Source organism: Tamandua tetradactyla, chromosome 10, assembly GCF_023851605.1.
Source record: "Tamandua tetradactyla isolate mTamTet1 chromosome 10, mTamTet1.pri, whole genome shotgun sequence".
In the NCBI taxonomy this organism is placed as follows: Eukaryota; Metazoa; Chordata; class Mammalia; order Pilosa; family Myrmecophagidae; genus Tamandua; species Tamandua tetradactyla.
The window spans coordinates 88,396,602-88,409,903 of record NC_135336.1 but is presented as its reverse complement, the minus strand read 5'-3'; the positions used below and the strand labels follow the sequence as shown (position 1 = coordinate 88,409,903).

The 13,302-nt window shown below is 38.0% G+C and overlaps 1 protein-coding gene across 6 annotated transcripts in view; it reads right to left on the bottom strand.

The window, feature by feature from the left end:
- Positions 1-13,302, bottom strand: part of MAP3K7CL (MAP3K7 C-terminal like) — a 44,764-nt gene that overhangs the window by 29,504 nt on the left and 1,958 nt on the right. For 2 of the 6 annotated variants that reach the window (XM_077117641.1, XM_077117638.1), the window contains exons 2-4: positions 7,228-7,622; positions 6,980-7,108; positions 4,684-4,792 (exon numbers count right to left, since the gene is read on the bottom strand). In XM_077117641.1, the coding sequence (XP_076973756.1) occupies positions 4,684-4,753 (70 nt within the window). In that variant the 5' untranslated portion in view covers positions 4,754-4,792; positions 6,980-7,108; positions 7,228-7,622. Of the gene's footprint in view, positions 1-4,683; positions 4,793-6,858; positions 6,909-6,979; positions 7,109-7,227; positions 7,623-9,024; positions 9,135-9,570; positions 9,825-13,302 lie in introns of those variants that run through there. The other 4 variants (XM_077117642.1, XM_077117640.1, XM_077117643.1 and 1 more) reach the window with 4 other exon arrangements.

Below are 13,302 nucleotides of genomic sequence, written 5' to 3'. Positions count from 1 at the left end.
ATGTGCTTCCTCCCTTTAAGCCCCTGAAGGTCCACAGTCTATTTGGAATATTGAGGCTTATTCTGCTATCAGCGAACAATGACTAATTCCCCATCTCCCAAGGCTCATTCTGTCATCAAGTCCTTTCACTCCTTCCTTCAAAATGTCCCCTGGATTCAATCATCCCTTTCCTTTTCTAATCCAGGCTCTCATCACTTTGCCTCTGTGCCATTATAAAATGCCTCCTCCATGCTCTCATCTCTCCACATTCCAGGCTATTCCACCAGTTGAACCTTTACTGTTTTTTGTCATATGACTCCCTTGCTCTAGCATTTTTTTATGTTCTCTTCCTCCTAACAATTTCAAACTCTTTTGTTGAACTTTTAAAATAGGTATGGCAATCTCAGTTATCATATCTATCTAAACTGCTATCTAAACTGAGATCCTCTATGTAAGACACTAACACAATGTCTGGCTCAAGGCGAGGCTCACTTAAGAACGTTTTAATGATCTACAGTTTAGCCTTTTGTTCCACTTGACAACAGTTTCAGTGTTTCCTGCACATACCATGTTCCTTCCTGACTCTTAAGTTTTGCTCCTTCTTTCTGTTTGCAGATGAAAAAAAGGGGAATTCCTAAAAGATGTGCAGCCCTCTTTTTTTGTCCCTGAGACCTAGAAATGTCATTTTTCCTATGTTGCCTTTTTTACACCCTACCAGTCTTCAAGCTGAATTTGACTATCACCTCTTCCAAGAAGTGGTTTCCAACTGCTCTAAGGACACAGATGTTTTCCTCCCCAAGTCTCTTTGTGCTTATAAAACCTGCAAAAGGGATCATATCAAATCCTTCTTTTGCACATCCCACCCACCTATGGCAGAGTCCTGAAAAAATAGTAATTAAATAAAGGCAGCTAATTGATTAGAGGGTAAAATAGCACCTGCAGTCCCCCAACTACACAACTGGTCTCTAAACAATTGCATGTCAGTTATACTATAAACTCTACCTTGATGTCACGTAGCAGTGTGAATTGCAGGTGGGACATGAGAAGGCTTGAGGGTTTACATTTTCCTTAATAAATTAGAAAAATTGCTCATAATTACAACAACCAGTTGAGTGTTTAATTTGTCAAGCACTGTGCTAAAACCATGACTTACATGGTATAATTTAATTCTTACAACAACCCTGCAAGTTAGTACTATACACATCTTACAGGAAACTAAAGTTCAGTAAGATGGAGTGACTTACCCAACATCATACTAACGGTAATGGCCATAGGCCTCAAGCACCTACTTCTATGACTTGGAAGTCCTATGTCCTTAACCTATCCATTCAATCATCTCAAGAAAATATGCAACAAGAATAATCAGTCCTAATGTTACTGGAGGGGATGAGGCACTAAGTTAAGTTCATAAGAAATGGGCAGGTCAATATTGACAGGTAAAGCTATTTACTTTTCTTAAGGACTCTTCTCACTAATTAACTATAAACCCCAACACTTTAGAGTTAATCTCCCAAAAGTCCAGCTACATTCCCCCACATACCATGAAAGTTTAAGATGTTCTCTTTTGTTTTCCCCCGAAATATGTGGTCTGCAGGCCACATACACTGGAATTCAAAAGGCATGTACAGTGGGTTGGATGACAAGTGTTACTCCTTATTCAAGAATTCAGAGGGTGTGTCCCCAAATATCTGGAAAGCATCTTTCTGAGTACTCACAACCTCGTGTGCACACAAATATTGTCCTAATATCCAATCCAGTGACTCCCAAACTTGCGTGATCTTAAAGTTCTTGTAGCACACTTGTCAAAAATGTAGAATTTCTGGGTCCTGACCTGGACCTTCTGAACCTGAATATAAAGTAGTGGGACCTTGGAATATGTATTTTTGATGGGTACACTCAGATAAGGTTGAGAAACATTGTACCCCATCTCCTACCTTGGATTCTGTAGTTAGGTGCCCTTTCTACCATTAGAGATGTGCTGACCATAACATTAAAATGTTTCGATTTTGGTAGGTTCTTCATAGGGCTTCATAAACATCTTTTTGTGGGGCTTGAGAATAGGAATTGCTTGAAATAAATGACAACCTCTTTCTGAAGCCACCATGTTGAAAGATGTGGATTTCAAAATTCTTAGGCTACTTGAAAGAGAAGAGAAAGAGACTGGAACAAATCAATCTAAATCAATGGTTGAAAAGCAATGTAAAAATCTCTCGGTCAGGGCCCAAGAGAATTCAAACACCGACAGCAAATTAATTACAAGTTGTACAACTTGCCCTTCAAAAAAGAATTTATTCATGGCAGCCAGAAAGTCAAGATTCATCACTCCTGGTTTGTTTCTGTACATAAATTCTGTTAATTTATTATTTCTCTTATTCAAAATTATAATGTAATGATATTGCTTGAGATAAATAGCCTTTATATACCAAAATTTTCATTATAAGGCTGTTGTTTATAATTGGACTTTCCGACCCATGTGGAACAGGAGCAGAAGGAAGGAAATGATGCCTTGTCCTTCTCCCTGGGTTTCAGGTTTATGTGCCTCTGTCTTAACAGCTAATCACTCAAGTACTGACTATACCTCAAAATCTTACATTTATGAAATTCATAATACCAGGAGGAGCTTATTTCTTTTCTTCTTAGAAAAGCAGCTTGGAGTAATGAGTTTAAATCATAATTCCATTACTTATTAACAGTATTGTCTCTGGCCTCAATCTCTGTCTCTATAAAATGGGACTCCAATGCTTATAGTTTATTAATTTAAGGACCAGGATTAATACGCATGAATGCCTAACACAAAACAGATTAAAGGCCGTTGTCATTTCTAGGATGAGATGGATTGGTTTGCATATTGGGAGGATTTTTTTTTCCTTTCACCCTGTTTTTCAAGGGAACCTTGAGTTGGAATATAAAAGAGGAAGAGTATTGGAAGAGCAGATCACAAACAGTTAAAGCTTCACTTCTCCCTGCTGCAGAGCACATCCTCCATTGGGGGCCACACAACCCAGAAAACCTCAGGGTATGTGTGTCATCCATATAATGATTTGGGGCAGTAACCCCAAGTCTGCCTTGGCTGTGTAATGGCAGTCTCCACAGAGCCCTGCTCCTTGTTTTGCATTATTTGGGGATGGATCTGTCCCTTTACAGTCATAACTTCTTTTTTTAATTGTGAAAAATAACGTATATACAAAAAAGCAAAAAATTTCAAAGCACACCACAGCAATCGGTCATAAAACAAATTTCAGAGCTTAGTATGGGTTATAGTTCCCCAAGTTTGGGTTTTTCCTTCTAGCAGCTCCAAGACACTGGAAATTAAAAAGAAATATCAAAATAATGATTCAGCAGTCATATTCATTTGTTAGATCCTATCTTCTCTATTATAGCTCCACCTTCTCCTTTGATTTTTCTCCCAATCTTTAGAGGTATTTGGGCTCTGCCCATTGTTTTTCATGTTGGAAATAGTGTGGGATGAGGGTTGGAACTAATTGATGTTCTACAGAGGCTGGCCCCTCTGTGTTTGAGGACTTATCTGGCCTAAGAACCCATCCGGAGGTTGCGGGTTTCTAGAAAGTAATCATAGTACATGGAACCTTTGTAAAAATCCTAGCTAGAGCCCTAGGTGTTCTTTAGAGGTGGCAGGAATGGTTTGGGTTGGGGTTTGGCAAACCATAATAAATAGCAATATCTAGCTGAGTCTTGTATAAGAGTAGCCTCTTGATCCTATTTGAACTCTCTCAGTCACTGATACCTTATTTGTTACACTTCTTTTCCCTCTTTTGATCAGGAAGGCGTTATTGATTCCACAGTACCAGGGTTAGGCTCATCTCTGGGAGTCATATTCCACTTAGTCATTACTTTTTAAAGTATTACCCCTACCTGGGCATTACAGTATGCTTACATAGAATAATGATGATAGATAGATAGGTGGATAAATAGACAGACAGGCTGACCCAAGGTTTAAATGGTAATATTATTTAAGCATTTGATTCTAACAGATGACAATAGACTGAAATAGCCAACACCAGGAAAAAGATCCAAGCCTTCCAAGCCATCCCTTCCTCACGGCTGTCACCTCTGACCACATGAGGTCCCCTGTTTAGAGGTGGTGCAATCCAATATGTGTGTTAAGAGGTCATTGCGGGGAGCAATGACGAAGGGCTCTAAGTAAGGGAGCCTCACCTCAGATCTTACTATTTTGAGAGGCTCCTCCTCACCTGTCCCATTCATCACTCCAACCGAGGTCTGTTTATTTAGCCGGAAGTGTGGGAGCACCACGTGAGAAACCAGCCTTTCGAACTTAGGCTTCAACAAATGCCACTGGAACAGTGACAGTGATATTTTTACGTTACCTAACCAACTGTTAGCTCGTAATAAACGTTTCCTCAGGCAGTTTTCACAATGACACACTTTGCTACGATTAGAAATTATCGTGTCTCTGTGAATTTTATAATAAAAGAGGCTAAAATGGGGAAAGATAAAGAAAAGAAAAATGTGCTAAAACAACTAAAGAACGGAAGGTAAGGGGAAGCTCCATTAGAGGCATTTCTGGAAGCCACACTCTACTAATGCACGATGGAAAAATCCCAATCCCCATCATGAGACCACGCCAGGCATGCATTCTTAAATGTCCTTTGTGGAACCAGAAATAATGATGGTGAGAAGATGGGAAGACAGGGAGGCAGCCCTTTCCCTGAGAGCAGAGTGTACCTGAGGTGTCATTGAGACTGAAGGCGATGCGTACAGGCTTATCCGCAGGTACCCTGGCTGTGCTGATCATGTGGGCACCTGAGCCTTGATCTTCCCCTGGGTCTTCCAGCTGTAAGGAGGAGAGAGGACTATTGTCAAGTTACCCAGCATTATTCCTCTGAACACTCAGAGGCCCTGGGAAATTAGAGGGGAGAGTTGGCAGGCATTGCTTTCTTTTTTTAAAGGAACTCCTAATTCTGAGTTTCTTTTCCCTACATCAGAAGTACTCACCTGCCCCATTTTAATTTTTTTCTGGCTTATATATTAAAAAAAAAAAAAATCAACTTGGCTGTTTTGGCAGTATATATGGAGAACGAGACCAAAGTCTCCACCCACCTCACTCCCTTCCCACACTGTCCAATTCAACCCTGCCCCTACAAGGTCTCATATAGGGTTTTATTTTTAACTGAGGGGGATAAAGAAGATATATCCTCTTACTGGGTACCCGACATCTTCATAGTAGGCTAACTTTTCATGCTTAAGCATAAATTGGATCTGAAGTATTGATCTGGAGATCTGGACTTGGTAAAAGAATGAAAATCATGTAATCATTAAAATACCAAAAGCTCTCAAAATATACCAAACACTCTCAAAAGATATCCCACAGTTGCAGTTTGAATATTATGTGTTTTGCTTTTTTTTACTTGGGCAGGCACTGGGAGTCGAACCCAGGTCTCTGGCATGGCAGGCAAGAACTCTGCCACTAAGCCACCGTGGCCCACCCTATTATGTGCTTTAAATATCTGATTACTTGTAAATCTCTCAAACATGTCAAGGTTGCACATCTCAAACATCCTAAGGCTGCATATCCTAAATTATGATGCAAGCAAAAGATAAAGCTTAACATCCTATTGATGTTCTTCCCCTCTGTGAAATTTTTATTCAATTAATAAATTAAGACAGAATGAATGGGAAAGCATCCTACAGATAAGATGGGTTGGGCCGGGCAAAAATATACAAAAATTTGTTTTTTATAACAAGTAAGAATTTAATCAAAATACATTTTAATGAAGATGTATTTGATAATTTGATGTTCAAAAAGACTAAGAAAATATATTGTTATAAATACATTTATTTAACTTTTCTATTTTTGGTCATTCTTCTCCTAAACCTTCTACTTTCCTTCTCATGTAGATAGTAAACCAAAAAAAGAAAAAACTGAATGCATTTTAAAGTATAACATCTCTAAAAAAGCCAAAATAAAAATCATCTCTTTAGCCATCCTTAATGAGATTCTGGGAACTGCTCTAGCAGGACATTTTCTCATGGCAGGGTTTCTGACTCTTTCCCATAACTTTTCTCTATTCAAAAATAGCATGGAAAACATTGAACTTTTTTTTACAATTATTTATAGAACAAAAGTCAACGAATATATGTGTGTGTATATTTATACATACGTACAGAATCATCTACCCAGTTTAAGGAAAGAAAACAGGCTAATATTAAATGCCTACCAGAACTTTGAAGAAAAACCAGCAACTCTCACCAAGTTAGAATCACATGTGGCCCATTCATTTAACACTCAAATAGCAATGAACAGTAAAGCACTCCACTACTGATGCCATGCAATTTTAAGTTAGAAAAGAAACAGTAACATTAAATGTTTAGGATAAGTAAAGGACAATATAAAATCACTGTTACTTGACTCAGGATTTGTTTTATCTTAGCTCTGACACATACTTCTGTGTAATCTCAGTTGCTTAGAATCTAACCCTTTATTAGGCACCTGTTCCTGGAGAATACAATGCACCCTCTCAAATTTAACAAAACAAACAATAAAAAGCCCCTTAAATTCATAGTTAAAAGGAAAAGTCTCACTGTTACCCACTGGACAATCACCAAGCTTTTTATTATAACACCTAAGGATGAAAAGCGGCATTCCTTTTTTGGCACCATCTCCCAACCCTTTCCTACATCAAGAAATAAAGCACAAAAGGTGGAAATTTGCCTTCTGGATTTTGTAAATAGATCTCTGGTATAGCTTCCAGCTAAGGGAAATGGAATTGATAAACACAGTCAAATAGAATCCCTCCCCTGGTTGCAACGGGGAACATCTGTCTGCCTCCAAGAGGATGGCATTTTGGGGTGAACTTTAAGTTCCCCACAGTGCTGACCAAAGCCCCTCAACCAACTTGCCTGTTCATCGCATCGCCTGGGGAAACTGGCCACTGATTTCTCCTCTGTGGCTGTAAGAGAGCTTTGGTTAAGTCGCTGGTGCTCCGAGCATTTAGTTTGGTTTGCACACCTGTTGTCTTACCTCACTTAGTTGAGTGTCTGCACTTGTGTAATCCAGGGCCAGCCACTGCCTTGGCCAGTCGTTGCCTTTGTGGAGTAAAGACTCAATAAGAGACTGGGCTGCACCTGCTGCATAGCAGCCACTGACAATCTGAGGAGCAGAAACAGCTGTCAGGGAGGCACGCTGCTACCTGCTTTTCCCCGGACCCCGGCGTCCCACGGGACCCCCCTCTTCCGCTTCCCTCCACAAGCCCTCTCTCCTTTCCTTGCCTCTCCAACAGCCAGGATGTGTTGTCATGCTTCTAGAAAAAGCAAGAGCAGAAGAAAACCCTCCTCCTGTCAGAGGCATTGATAAACAGCAAGTCGTGGAGAGTCCAAATGTTTTAATTCATTAGTCCTGGCAAACCTAAAATACAAACAGACTTGCTTCACAAGACAGGAATGTCTTCAGCGTGACCCAATCGGTGTCTGTGTCTATTCCAGCAAACTGGCAAAGATAGCATGACTCCAGTCAGCAAAAATGTCGGCCGCTCCAATCAGCTCAGCAAGACCCAGCCAACTTGGACAAGCCGCAAGCACACTCTCAGATGATATCAGCGATGATCCTGGATAAGAACATGAGGTTGGAGGTTGAGCTGGTGATGGGCTTGATGACTTGATCCCATCTACAAATGCAACCAATGCAAAATGAATCAATAGTAAATAGGAATGGAACATAAAGATTTCTCAACATTTTTAACATCTAGAAACCTGAATGTCAACAATACTTCCTTACATTTCTAGGTGCAAATCTTTCCAGGAATTACTATTGTTTCAATGTTTTTATGATTAGTATCATCTTACATGATGCATTATAATTTATCAAATGAAACTCTCATCCATTATCTCATTTTCATCTTCCTAACAATCCTACAAAGCAGCCATGGTCAGTATTGTCATCCCTATGGACAGATGAGCAAACTGAGGATCAAACAATTTAAGTAACAGGCTGAAGTAAATGCCATTATGGAATAAAGGGCCCAGGTAGGTCACAAGTTTTCTAATTTTTAATTCATACCATTTCCACTACACCAGGATGCACTCTGTATTAAAGATTTAATTTACTTATTAAGAGTAAGTCTGATTGCTACCTATCATAACTTGCCAAACCACAACCAGGACCATTTCAGCCAATCCTAAAGAACACCTAGGTCAATATGCAAAATTCCCCAAGGGTTCCCTGCACTAATGAAACTTTCCAGAAACCCACAACCTTTAAATGGGTCCCGGGACCAAATAAGTCCTGAAACCTGGAGGACCCAGCCTCTCCAGAACATCAGATAGTCCCATCTCCCTACCCCATATTAATGACAGACCCAACATGAAAAAGTTAGAATGACCCTAGCCCAAACACCCCTAAAGAGAGGAATAGAAAGATCAAAGGTGATGATGGAGTTAAACAGAGAAGATAGGATTTAACAAATGAATGTGATTGCTGAATAACTGATACATTGATAAAATGAGATAAATTGATATCTCTTTTGGTCTCCAGTATCTTAAAACAGCTAGAAGTAAAAACCTAAAATTGTGGAATTGTAACCCATGCCAAACTCTGAAATCTGTTTTACAACTAATTGTGATGCTGTGCTTTGAAATGTATTGCTTTTTTGTATATTTGTTATTTTCACAAAAAAGAAAAAAAAAAAGTCAATTGTGGTGATAAAAAAATATTTATTCCTTTCAGCCTCCTATATTCTGGAGCAGCTAGAAGGAAAAATTTGAGAGGATTGAATGGTAGCCCATGACAGACTCTGGGATCTGTCCTGTAACAATTTGTTGAAGAATGCTTTGAAAACTACTGCTTTTTTCTTTCTTTGCTTTGTATATATGTTATATCATTAAAAAGTTAAAAAAAAAAATTAGCAAGTCAGTTTGGGGCTTAGAGGAGGCAAAAGTATAACTTTTTTCAGTGATCTAGCATCCAGGTTCATCTGACACCACCTGCCTCCATCATGATACCTAAGTTCAACTCCAAGGAGATCAAAGTTGTTTATCTTATGTTTGTCTATAGAAAAATGGATGTCATACCTATACCTACTGATTTCCATGTTGGCTCTCTGGTCTGCCTCCAGAAAAGTTTGTGATAACACTGACATTTCCAGGGCAAGCAGTAACTGGAGGGTCCAGATTATGGTGAAATGGATCTTTCACAATGGACAAACTCTAAATGAGGTAGCACCTTCCACCTCTGTTCTGATCATCAAAGACCCAGAAGTAGAAAACAGCAATTACACATTAAACACAATGAAAATATCACCTTTTATGATAGTCAATAGCACCTGACAGATGTAGTATAAATCTGTAGCCAGAGAACTCTCCAGAATCATTAAAGGGATCCTGGACATTGCCCGGTCCACAGGCTACAATGTTGAAGGCTGCCATTCTCACATCAGAGACTACAACAACAGTGGTGCAAGGGTGCCACTTTAACGAGGTGCAAACTATCCTCGTTAAAGGATAGTTTGACAACAAATTAAAAAAGGAACAGAAAGAATACATCCAAACAGTCTAAATGTGGTCTTTCTGAATCTGATCATATAAATTCAAGTTATTATTTAATAATAATATATTTACCATTTCTTCTATTCCCAAAGGAGCAAAGACGTATTTCTTGGCTCTTTATCCAAACACTTTCAAGGCAGTAACATATCTGTAACCCAAGTGAAATCCCTTCCCATGACTGAAACCCAAAATAACTAAATGGTATTTTAAGAATTCAATAGAATTATACTAATTCAATCCAGAAAGGATATCTGTATGTGCACCAAAATATTAACAGTATGTCTCTAGGTAGCAGCACTGTGTATAATTTATATTTTCTTCTTTTCAGCAACAAATATATATTTTATTCTTATCTGGACAGTTATCTCTAATAGTATTCAAGGAGCTGTACACATAATGAGTTTTAGACTTGTTTCTGAATTATGACCTATAGTACACACAGAGATCATAATAAGGACTGTTGTCACAATTGTGATCTTAATTTCTCATACAATTCAACAAACATTTTTTGAAGACTTGGTATATTCCAGAGTTTCCCAACTTTGCCTAATCACTGGGTTGACACCTTTTAAAAATACTCATTCCCAGGCTTAATACAGAAGGTCTGGGTGGGTCCAGGGTTCTGTAAATTTACCAAAGTACCAATGCCTATTCACAGCTTTTAGAGAATGGTTTTAAAGACATTTGCACTGACACTTTAAAGTTAGCTCTCTACTGCTCTGACATATACATCCTGATGTTTCCAATATGATTTTGTAATAATCAGTCTTCCCTGATGACAAGAATTGGCAAACTTTTTTCCATAAAGGGTCAAATAGTAAATATGTTTGGCTTTGAGAGCTATATAAGCCTCTGTCACAACTATTCATCTCTGCCATTGTAGCACAAAAGTAGTCATCGAGAATATATAAATGGATGGGTAGGATCCAATAAAACATTATTAACCAAACAGTAAATAAATGTGTATGTCTGTGTACCAATAAAATTGTATTTATTGTCACTGGAATCTGAATTTCATATAATTTCCATGTCACCAAATATAATTCTTTATTTTTTCCAACCCTTTTCAAAATGAAAAACCCATTCTTAGTTCATGGGCCATATCAAAACAGGCAGTGGGCCAGATTTGCTTCAAGGCCAATGGTTTTCACACCCTTAATCTATAGACTTAACCAACAAACAAGCATGAGATAATTCAGAGTTTCCTTGACTGGAATAATATTCTCTGCATATGTATCTATTGCTTTGCCTTCTTAACTTGATTCATATAGAATTTAGATGGCTTTATATTACATGAATTAATCATATATAATTTGTTAATTTTTACTTGATTGTATAGGAAAATCACATTTAACTTACTTTTCAACATGTGCATCTTTCTCAAGAATACACCCTAGAAGGACTAATAAAACCAAGTTTTAAAACTTATTACAGATAGTTTTTTTTTTTTTTAGCATTTTGGCATTACCTTAGGAAAATGTGAATTCCTTATCATCTGTAAATCTCTCAGGGTATAATTCTAAGAGGCAAGGACCCTGCCTTCTTTAACACAAGAAATAACATTATCACACAAACAACCACCACAATAATTCTCCAACACCCAGGTGGTATTCAAACCTCTAGTTTTCTCACAAATGTCTTAAATTATTATTTTAGTTTGCTTATATTTAATCAAGGTTCAAACAACATCCAAATGCAGAGTCGGTTGCTATTATTTTTACATTCTGTAATCTATCGATTCCTTCTCTACCTCTTTATTTACTTGCAATTTATTTGTTAAATTCACAAAATTCCATCTGCATAATGCCATTTTATATTCCCTGTATATTAATAGTTGGATCTAGAAGCTTGATAACTCGATCAGATTCAAGTTTGATTTACTTTTGCAGGACAACATAACAGACAATGAATATTGTTTTAGAAGAAAAAACGTTCTCCTAGTATTGACTTAATATTGATAATGTTACTTAGATAAGTACAAACATAAACCTTGTAAAACTCACAAATACATGTTTATAACTTTATGACGCTCTGATCAAACCAACTTTACAAATAAAATACCAAATTTTACAATACAACCAATCTACTATTATTACACCTGATAGATAAGGTTTTTTTGCGCTAAACAGATACACACAACTTCAGCATAGTACACATCCTATATTACAGATTCCTCCTCCCTACACTTCTATATAAATGATGTGTGGATCCTTGTGGGCACTTCTCTCTGCAAACTGCTTTGAAACTCATATTTGTCTGGAGTCCCATGACACCCCTTAACCTTTGCAAGCACACATTGTGAGGAAGTACTGAACACCTGGTGTCAATAAATTGGTCTTTATTTTTTCCCAACTACAACTGCTTCTTTGGGTGCCTCATTAACCCATGAACCCAATCCTATTAAAATCAGAAGACCTACTGTTTGTATGTTAAGTTTTATCAATAAAAATATATTTTTTTAAAAAATCAAAAGGCCTTAAACAGACGTGTCCCAAAGTTCCTTTCAAATATTTCTCAAGTGATCTTCAGTTTTAAGGTAATTTCTTTTCTGAAATTATTAGGCAAATTCATCAAACTATTTCTAAAAAATCCTGAACACTGACCTACATGGTCCATGAAATACTGTGGTAACTGTACTTTTAGAATATGTCTTTACTAGAAAGCCTCCTGCTATAAGTGAAAGGACCAGATGGTGGCAAAACCTCACAGAATCCAAATGACTGAGGGGGTGGATTAGGAAATACATTTCAGCTGTGAATTAGCATCTTTTAATTGCAAGAGTCAAAGACCAATTTAGCATTAGCTTGGATATCAAAGAGTATTTATTGGCTCACACAACTAAGAAAGCTAGGCATTCTTCTAGTCTCAGTAATGGAGTGATCCAAAGGCACAAATGACATCACCAGGAAACTCTTTCTCCACCTCCAGGGCCAGTTTTCCTCTAACTTAGCTCCATTTTCAGATGGAGTCTACCCATAAGGAAGCCACCAGCAACCTAAACTTACATCTTACTGTTACAAATGCAAGGTAAACAGCACACCTTTCACTCAGAATTCCTGAGTAAGACAATTATTGGCCAAGCTTGGGTGACACACATCACTGAGGACAAGGAATAGAATATTTGAATAGTTGAGGCATTTGCCATGAGCATTATCCATGAAGCCAATTAGGGAGGAAATTATTCCTCACATTGATAAATTGACATTGAGTGTGCCAAATCAATCAGCTGAGAAAGAAAGAAAGAGAGAAAGGAAGGAAGGAAGGAAGGAAGGAAGGAAGGAAGGAAGGAAGGAAGGAAGGAAGGAAGGAAGGAAGGAAGGAAGGAAGGAAGGAAGGAAGGAAGGAAGGAAGGAAGGAAGGAAGAAAGAAAGAAAGAAAGAAAAAAAGGAAAGAGAAAGGAAGAAAGAGGAAGGAAGGAAGGAAGGAAGGAAGGAAGGAAGGAAGGAAGGAAGGAAGGAAGGAAGGAAGGAAGGAAGGAAGGAAGGAAGGAAGGAAGGAAGGAAGGAAGGAAAAAAGAAAGAACAGGGCAGGGGAAGGAAGAAAAAGAAAAAAAAACACTAAAAAATCCTGCAATAACTACAACTTTCACGAGGAGAAAGTCAGTGTCTGATGAAACATTTCTGGTTTCAAGATGGTGGTGAGAAATCACCTTTGTGAGACAAATATTATATACCAGACACTAGGCCAAGCTCTTTTCATATACATGATGTTATTCAATGCTCAAAACTTCCCTTGAAATAGCCAGTGACGTTTCTGTCTTACAGAGGAACAATTGTGGATTTATTTTCATCCACAAATCAAAAT